At 38.7% G+C, this 9,939-nt stretch overlaps 1 protein-coding gene across 1 annotated transcript; it reads right to left on the reverse strand.

Annotated features, from left to right (window-relative positions):
- Window positions 1–860: 860 nt before the first annotated feature.
- tmem276b (transmembrane protein 276b) lies at window positions 861–8,878 on the reverse strand. The gene is made up of 4 exons (XM_032509755.1): window positions 8,173–8,878; window positions 5,026–5,139; window positions 3,104–3,241; window positions 861–2,876 (listed from the first exon to the last, which is right to left on the reverse strand). The coding sequence occupies exons 1-4, from the start codon at window positions 8,567–8,569 to the stop codon at window positions 2,629–2,631; spliced, it is 897 nt and encodes a 298-aa protein (XP_032365646.1). The 5' UTR covers window positions 8,570–8,878; the 3' UTR covers window positions 861–2,628.
- Window positions 8,879–9,939: the final 1,061 nt, after the last annotated feature.

Genomic DNA, 9,939 nt, shown 5'->3' on the forward strand with positions numbered 1-9,939 from the left:
AGTCGCAGGATGTCAGAAAATACACTGACTCAGTTGTTAGTGTAATGACCATATATATAAAAAGTTTTATATTTATGGTATGTCCTTGTTTCTGGCATTAATATTTTAACAATAAGAGCCTAGACTGACTGACCCTAAACACACAACATGGTATAAACCCAAACTCTTTGTAAAAGACACAACAGGGTGCTTATTACATGCTCTGATCATCCACCTGTTCAAAACCAGCCAAGTGCAAAGATTCAACAAGACACTGAAGATACAGTTTTCAATCATGCCTCAAGTAATATCCTCGACTTCTGAAAAGTGGTAGCCTCATGAGGAGGTTAATGGTGATGGTGAAAGGACTGAACATCACACACAGTGTTGTCAACACACATTATAACACCTTTTTTTTTTTAAGAAAGTTATTTGACATAGCTGATAGAATATCTTATGACTCATTTCCAGCAATTCATAAAAATGCCATCACACATGGCTGTATATTCTTGTTTCATGAACCTGTGACGATTTCAAAATAAATGAGTTCTAATGACTGTGTGTGTGTTGTGTGTGTGTGTGTGTGTGTGTGTGGGGGGGGGGGGGGGGGGTCATATCTGCATCAAAGAAATCTAACGGCTGCAAGTTATTATCCAAAAGTGTCACCAGGAGAACCGCTTCTACCTTTATCAATGAGCAAACTAAACCTTTCCTGTGGCCCCATCCCATACTACACACTATAAAGTTAGTACACAAAAACTGGTGTATCTTACAGATTCGTACTAATGATACACAATTCAAAATGGGCACCACACATTAATCCAACTGTCAATTTTAAAATGGCACTTTTAAATAAAAAATATTTTTCCAAGAATGCATTACTTTATTTTGTTGTATTCCAAATGTTGTCCATTAACACAACACTTAAAAATCAAACCATTTTATACCTGTGATTTTAAGTACACTTCATTTTGTCATTTTCCATGTGTGAGCTAAATACACAAAACTATTACACAGAATTACAGCTTAAACATACATCACTGCATACTGTCATTCTTAAATTACTGTTTGTGCTTTTTTTTATTCCAGATTTAGAGGTATTTTTTAATTTAAACCATTTAATCATGTTCAGACTAGATAATACACAGTGTGCCATTATGTAACTTAGTACACAGTAAATACATGTTTTACTGCTCAAGAAATGATACAAGATGTGTTCAACACATCGATCAAACTGGAAATTTGGAATGCCTTGTCCATCTTGAACTTTTAAATCAAACTTGTTTTATGGATTTTTTACATCCACGTTTATAAAAAACAAGCTTCTCCATTTCCTGTGTGCATTGCATTGTGGGAACAAGGATGTCCATCTCATAAATGATCTTCCATATTCTGCTTGTTTCCGCCGTGCTGAGACTTTAGTCAAGATATGATGACACTTTGGCCCTCTAATGTGTGATGTTACTATGTTACTGTACTTAGTGCGGATGATGATTTGTGCTTTTGTTTTTAACGGGACACTGAAGTTGCATCTTTTTTCCTTTAAAATTTGCTTAACTTGCTTGTATTACACAAAAAGGCTGACCAATATTGAGGGTAAACAATGGAGCAATCAAATACTTCCTCTACAGTTTGGTTTCTTGTTTTGCTCTCGTCAGCAAACAACCGGGTTGTGTCTGTCAGTTTGGTACCGCAAAACACCTTTACATGATTCCAATAATGGATTCATGCTCCTATAAATGTAACTCTTTATCCTATCCTACTGTCAGCCATCATCACTTCAAAACAAACAGAAAAACAAACATTCGTATTCAAAATCTACTTTACACAAACAATGATATGGATCTACATAGAGTTGCATTTGTACATTTAGAATCTTTAAAGAAGCATCAAATGATTTTCTTTTCAATGCAAATTTACTCCACTAGTGTATTTTATTGTACTGACCACGCTAATCGATCCACGTTGTGCTCTGCAGAGGCTGCAGATGTTACCCTGGGGCTCATGGTTGATATCAGTTAGTGTGCTACACTAAAGATAAGCTATGGGCAGTCAGTGCCAGATTTCTTTTTTTTTTAACGTACAATAACACCTAACTGAATGAGGAATGCTGACAAGACGCTCTGGTATGATGTCTGTGTTTTAATTTCCTTTTGGAGGATCTCTCCCATAATTCATCTGGAGTAATTGAGCATGTGTGAAAAAGCATGTGCTGGTGTGTGTGAGTGTGTGTGTGTGTGTGTGCTGCATGGGAGTGTGTGTGGCTTTTTGTATTTAAGAGAGCACCATTTTAAGACAAATTCTCTTCAGAGAAAACAGTCACCTTTAGATCGCCATAAAATCAGCATGTCAAACTGTCAACAATGTCTTCTTTGTGCTATGAGAGCCATGTCCCAGTCATACATTACTGTAGGTGTTAGTCTTGGTTTTCCTGAATCTCCCTCTGGGATTTTCGAGATTAGGTGTGTACGTTTGTCATTACTTTGCTCCTTCTGTCGCAACTCAGGCACACTGAACACTGAAGGGAGATGGCGATGTCGTGGGTGGTGTGAGATGGTGATCAGACAAAAACTGTTTCAGAGTTAAACATCAAGGTTGGAAGGGTGTGGTTTGTGCGTTCGGTGGGTCAGTCGCTTCACAACGCCTCCGTCACACGGTTCCATTCTCCTGCCTCGGCTTGTGGGTCGTTGTGCGAGCGGGTGTGCTCAGGGAGGGGGCCAAGGTGCAGAGGAAGCCAGCCAGCAATGTGAGACCGAGGCCCCCCCAGGCACAAAACATGGACCAGCCATAGCCATGGCTAATGTCCTCAGGGAGGCCGTACATGTAGCGGGGGTAGCGGGATAACTCAAAGTTGATTCCTGCCACGCATGTGCACAAAGAGATGATGCAGCATGTTCCTGTGTGAGCGGAAGAGACAAGCAGTGATTTTACATGGTTCTAGTTTGATTATTAAATACATGTGCTGTGCATCTTACTGCAGGAAAGGAATCATGTAACTGCAGGACATTCATCTAGTGTATCATGCGAACCCAAAGATGCTCTCTGTTGTCACCAAAGAAATACAGAAATTTGATTTTGTCTGCATGTTTGTGTATGGATGTTGGCATATGTGCTCTCACAGTACCTCCCATGAGAAATAGTAGCCCAGCTACATATTGCATGAGGTCATGCTGCTGGCAGCATCCCAGCACTCCAATGATCCAGCCAAATAGAATGATGGACACGGCCATGCCCACGAACCCAGCCGTCATTCTTCTTAGATCTGCAGACAGAGGGAAAAACGTCACAACTGAAAGTGAACAGTGAATCTGAAGACTGTAGTTTGATCTAGTAATTACTAATTTTGAGTTGTTGCAAAGTTGGAATCTGTTGCCCTTGAACTGCAGAGCTGATGGTGAAGCATCTCTTTCAATCTACCACACTAACATGTTTAAAACCCAAACACATATTTATTCTTTATTTAGTTGTTTTTTTTTAAACTTCAAGTATGCTGAGATGTACACTTATCTGGAGATACAGATTTCAGATTTCAGTTTCAGCTGACCTGCTGGTCACTTATTTAAAAAAATATACTAAACAGTCAGAACCACTTCAAACTTTTACCCCGATAAGCTACAACAGATGATACAATTGTAATGGATGCTAATAGTTTAGCTGTAATAGGTATAGAGAAATCTAGAGTACGGGTATACATACTGTAATACTACTAAGAATAGGAATAATAACTTAGAAAAGGCTTTGGTAGCATGTTTCAAACACAAGATATCAGAGCAGAAGACTGAATTCAATAGTAAAAAAGAGGGTTTAAAAACTGAAAATCACACTGATGTAATCCAAGGTCAAACAACTCCTTCACTCTTTCTCTTTGAACAAGGATATAAAGTAAGAAATACAAGCCTATCATTGATCTGTCAGACCTAATGACCGCAGATAAGTCACACTAAAGCTAACGGCTTCCTAATAGTGATGACCTGATAACCTCTGGCCATGAGTCTAGACGTGGGGGAAAAGAGACGGGAAAAAAAATACAGTACATATGTGTACATATGTATATACATATATATATATATATATGTATAAAAAAGACAAATTATCAGGTTCCAAATCAAGTACTACATGAGCAAAATATATATATATAAAAAAGACAAAGTATTGGGTTCCAAAGCAAGTAACATAAGCAATTACAAATAATAATGTAAAAACAGTCAGATAAATTAAAACAAACAGACAAAGTAAGCCAAATAAGTAAGTACAAAATAAACAGATATGAAAGCAACAGAATCAAGAATTAGAAGCAGCTTTGTACAGGTGAGTTTTGAGAAGTGATTTAAAATGGGGCACTGACTCAGCGTGCCTGATCTCCTCAGACAGGGCATCCAAAAGTCTGGGGGCTCTAAAAGCAGAAGCACTGTCACCTTTGGTTTTAGGATTACTTTGGAACGGATAACAGGGATTTGCGTGAGGATCTCGGGCAGCGTGTTTGGTCAGAAGGGGAGAGGAGCTCGCAGAAGATGGTGCCAAAACCAACAGGGCCACAGGTAGCCAATGTAAAGAAGCTTAAACAAGTGTAATACGGTCACATGTTTTGAAACTAATTAAGAGCAGAGCTGCAGCATTTTGTATGAATTAGAGGCAATGTAGAGGCTTTTGGGAGAAACATGTACAGGGAGTTGCAACAGTCGAGAAGTGATAGGGCCCACAGTTGTGCCTTGAGGAACGCAAAATGTCATTTAGTCAACTAAACCCCTGAATGCAAAATAAAAAACATGTCTCAAGCTTAAAATGGTTTTTGAATGAGAAGACTTAAAATTAAGTATTGGCCATAATTGGATGGTAAATTGTTGATTTTCTCAACCTTTTCTCTTTATTTTTTCTTCTCTCTCATTTTAGTGCTAAAATGATCAATTAAATTAATTGTTTATTGGAAACAGAGGCAGAAAGCAGAACACTAAATGTTGGTAAACAAAAAAGATAAAAGAACAGATACTATGTAAGTCAACAAGTCTTACCAACTACATAACGACAGAAAAACACTTTAAGACTTACGCAGTGCATGCCACTCATCCTGTCGTATGGTCTTTGTGATGTTGACGGGTAAATTTCGTGGTAGGATGGACGAAGAGTAGTGATACTTGACTGGGGTACATCTTTGAATTATTCCTGGTGAAGAGAAGATGGAAACAATTATAACTGGAGACCAAACATCTTTAAATATAAGAGAGAAAATGAAGTAGAAATCTCATTCTGAACCTTTGCCCATCTTGTGGGATTATGAAATAATATAAACACATGGTAGAAAAGCTTAATATTTATTTTACACCCTCACTGAGTTTTAATGAGTTGGCCCCATTAACCTCGTGTTCCCAACCACTCCTACATTGTTATTAAAGGGGGATTAGGAAACAATATGGATTATTCTAACTAAAGCTACACAAAGAACCTTCATTGTTCCGATTTAAAGTGAAAATGATTTCAGTGCAATAAACTGCATTACAAATAAGTCTGGTAATTTCAGAATTTGAAGTATTTCGGAGTCCAGCTCCTACTCCATAAAGTCACAACAACAACTTTATATATTTTAAGGACTTTCTACAGTACTTTATATAATGTCACAACAGGCTAGATGGCAGACATCTTCCTTTTTTAATAAGTACCTCGATAGTTTGATAATTCTAAATTTCCATATCTTTTGTCCAACCTTTAGTCAGACTTTGTTAAACTCTTCTAATAGTCAGGTATGTGATCTTCTAGGCTTCGATCTGAACATTCTTTGTTGAGGCACCCAAGGCTACTATAGAAGGAAGAGGTTTATATTATCAGGGTGGCGTTTTAGTCCAAATATTTCATGTTCTTTCAGACAGATCTCTCTGGTATAGAAAATCCAACATGTGATGCCAAATGGAAGCTTGCTACCTTTAGGCATTTGAGGTACATCTAAAGCTAGAAGCACACATGAGACGGATGTGTGAAATGGAAACTACTGCATGCATAACACCATTTACTGTTGAGATGATGTCAGTACATCTAAATAATCTTGTATCAGCAATTCAGCCTCCAATACCAAGCTGCTTGTGTAATTGCAATTTTAATAGTCTGTCTATCTCATAGGAAACTGTGTTTTTTAATTACTATAACTGACAAAATGGTGAGCAAAACGTCCAATGCCCTGCACACATATATGTGTGTGAAAGGCCTGATAAAATAAAATGACATTTAAAGATCAACACTCAATGGCGCTCTACACTCAGTGCAAATGCACTGTACGTGGAGCATATGCTCAAAACTCTTAGTGTTAATTTGAAACCACAGCAGCGCGTAAATCTGTCCACACCAGCAGAATTTGTTATTTTCCTGACATCAATGCTGTCACAACACTGTGATCATCAAGACTGTAATCATAATTAGACAACACTATTATATCTGTGCACTGTCAAAGTTCACGAGGAAACAATTTCTGAACACAGTTTTCTAATTTGCATCACTTGAAGCCGGTATATTTATTGTTGGCCTGTAAGAGCCCTGACATAATTTAAAGTAATGTAGTCCCACGCAAATCTGAATAGATGTTGACATCTGATCTCTTTTATGAGTTAAAACTTGATCATCCAGCTTTCAAACAGAAGTGTATGAACAACTTGTGTTGTATATTTATGTGTGTAATGTAAATGTCAATTTGATTTTAAATGCATCTCTAATGTATTGAACATGGCAAATGACAGAGGAAAGCTAAGCCAAAAGCTGTATTTTGGCTTTTTTTACTTTGGCTTAAGCTTTTACAACCCCTATATTATATACAGTTCCCTCTTTTAAACCTTGAGGCTGCTATAAAAACTTTGTGAAAACAGTGTTAATGTATGATATTAATTGCTCAGATATTGACAGTAATATTGCCCCTAAGCATGATTATTGAAAAGTAACAAATATGATCTTAAGAATCAGACAAGGCTAAGTAAGCTACATATAGTTCTAGTTCTAGGTCTGGGTCTACTAACATGATAGGTAAATAGATTCCATTACATACCAAGCCAGAGGTGCAGCAGCTGGTAGTAGCAAGCACATTTAATATATTTTCATACTTTATGCCATCCAGTTAAAAAAAAAACAGTATCAAAGTACAGTCTCAAACTTTAAAACAGAACTAAATCAGCATCATGTCAACTACAGTATTAAGATAACAAGCTTCATCAAGGTAGTATGTGTTGCAGTGCTATTGCATTGGACTTAATGCTATAAAGTCTAGCCCTGTATGACAATGAGGTACAGTCAATTAAATAAAAACATAACTGTATCGCCATTATGTACACTTTATGTGGATAAAAATGTATTTGATGCACACTAACTACACTGTTGTAACTATACCATGATTAAAGAAGAGTTAAAAGCATTATACTTATTTTGTTCCAGAGCCTATAGACCTTGAGTTATTAATTTTAGAAACATTTGAACAATTCCAATGGTTCAACGTAATACAAAATGGTATTATTCGCAGGTAAGTAAAGAGGTGCGGGCTCAAACATAGATGGATTTTGATACAACATGGTGTGGTTGACAATTTTCAGAGTCAATGCTTGAAAGAAAAAACTGTCACTGGTCTGTTTTTAGGTAAACTGAGGTCTACTTTGACAGCAACAACAACAATTTGTGACACCTATATTTTCTCTGCATGGTTTCCCTCTTGTGTATCTGCTCAGTTTTAGTATGTTGGGTCTGGATCAGATACAGCAAAAAACAAGTGAGGCCTGAAATATGGCTTCTCATTGTTGTTCAGTGAGGGGGGCTGTGCATTGTGTTTTCTCTGCTGTTGACAAAAATTAAAACCAAATGTGTTGATAATTCAGCTTCATTAGTAGCATGAAATCCCCTGTTTAATGGCATTAACCTTTACGCAACGTTGAGTCTCTTATAGATGCAAAACGGGTTCAGAAAATAGAGGAGCAGCCATTATCTCAGAGAGGGGGTTCACTCAGCACCATGGACAGCGAAATGTACAAATGAAGAAAATAGATACAATCTTCTAATAAATTACATCTTCATCTAGTTGTATAACCTTCAGAATGAAAACGCAGTTAGACATTGATGAGAAAGGAGAGAGTGGGCCTCTGTATCATCCTGTTTGTGTCAGGCTAGGTGTGAGCTCATCGCTGAGCCCCACGGCCTGGTGCACACAAGAGAAGGCAGACTGCTCGTGTTTACCTTTGTAAATAAGGTCCTCGGTCTCCAGATCGAATCCCTCCCGGTGACACTTCCTCCAGAGCCCGGAGACGGTGGAGTTAAACTGCCGACTGCAATGAGACTCCATGGCAGACGCAGCGGCCAGAAAGTGCCGCTTCCCCCTGATGAGAGCTCCAGCATCTGGGCCGTTACCTTTCCTCTCCAGGCTCTTTGGAGGCATCTGGAGGGGGAGGTTGTGGTTCGAAATGTAGATGTACCCTGGGTCGTTTCGCTTGTTGGCATAGTTTTTACACCTCTCTCGATGTCTCCTCGCGTCGGTCTCGTACCAATAATCGGTGCAAATCGCCATGGCGAGCAGCCCGAGCGCACAGAAAGCCAAGAAGAGCCCTGTGCCTGTTAATATTTTCATAGCGGCCATCTTCCCCCGTTCGATGGAGAGCCCAAACAATCGCAAGAAGGTTCCTCCGTGGCCGTGGTGGTGCTGGTACCGCGTGAAATGAATCACGACGGCACTCACAGCCTCATGCAGTCCTGCACTAGGAGCATGATGGTGCAAGGCCAGCGCTGTCTGGACTGGATGCTGCGGTCAATTGTTGTGGTACCCGGCGGATGCAATGTTGTTCCCACCATCTGTTATGGTACAGGAGGAGAGGGGATGGATGGCGACCAACGCTGTGAGGAGGAGGCAGGGGCAGAGATGTAGTTGCGTTGTCTCTCCTCCAGGTTGTTGCGGGATGGAGAGGACAGGAGAGTGCTGCTCTGTCACGGGGACGCGGTCATTTGTGACGCTGGAACGGTTACCTTTTGGATTTGATAAACATGTAAAATACAGGTGCAGTGGAGGGAGGATTTAATCATATGCAGTTGCTTTATTTTCCTACCTAGAAATTTAAACAGCAGCAAAACACAGTGGTATCTATAAACAATGAGTGCTAATATTATTGGTGACTTTATTACAGTGTTTTTTTATTTGCGTGGAAACCCGTGTAGGTTTTCACACAAGGTGAAACTTAACAGGTCAAGTTGTATTAACACAGAGCAGTACGTTGATGCAGTCAACTAAAATTCATTTGTAAAATAGATTTTTTTTTTCCTGAAATGAGCATGTCAACGTTAACATGCAAATGACCATTACAAATATAAAATAAACCTACTTCTCACTACTAAAATTATTTGTTTAGCATCTATGAGAAATATTGTTTTTCCTTTACGACAGCCTCATTTTAGGAGCAATGTATTCAATACATAGATTCCAAAATAACAGAAAATACAATGCATAGGAATTCCCTATATACTGTGTGTACTGTGTAGCATTGAAAGTTTCACCAGGAAGACAGTTACTGATTTCCAAGCTGAATGAGACCTGTTTTAATTGCCCTGACCCACCCATCCCTGCAGGGTGTCTGTCATGGTGCAACAATAAATAAACATGAACACTAAAATCCACCATACAAAACTACCAACATAAATGCACACCCAAAATGTTACCAGAACATTATTAAAACACACTTTAACTAGGACAGAAACCGTTTAGAACATTTTTGTTCCATGAACAATTCAAATGACCCCGCCCCTCCCATACAGAATCTTAACATCCTTAGTTATCTCTGCTAATATGATCTGTGCACTGCATACAGAAGCTGCTTATTACAAACAACGATTATGGTTTAGTAATGAATATGTTTTTTTTAACAAAGCATGAAATAAGTAGTGACCACTAAAAAGTTTAGTTACTAAATCTGGGTTTGCAGTGTTGTAAGACTCAGCCAATCAGCCTAATGGATATGA

The sequence above is a fragment of the Etheostoma spectabile genome, chromosome 1 (genome assembly GCF_008692095.1).
Source record: "Etheostoma spectabile isolate EspeVRDwgs_2016 chromosome 1, UIUC_Espe_1.0, whole genome shotgun sequence".
NCBI classification, from domain to species: domain Eukaryota; kingdom Metazoa; phylum Chordata; class Actinopteri; order Perciformes; family Percidae; genus Etheostoma; species Etheostoma spectabile.

Coding starts and splice junctions, on each gene's coding strand:
- tmem276b (XM_032509755.1), bottom strand. CDS start 8,569: ATGGCCGCTATGAAAATATTAACAGGCACAGGGCTCTTCTTGGCTTTC. Junction 5,140..8,172: donor CGAGGACCTTATTTACAAAG/GTAAACACGAGC, acceptor TCTCTTCACCAG/GAATAATTCAAAGATGTACC. Junction 2,877..3,103: donor GCTACTATTTCTCATGGGAG/GTACTGTGAGAG, acceptor CCGCTCACACAG/GAACATGCTGCATCATCTCT.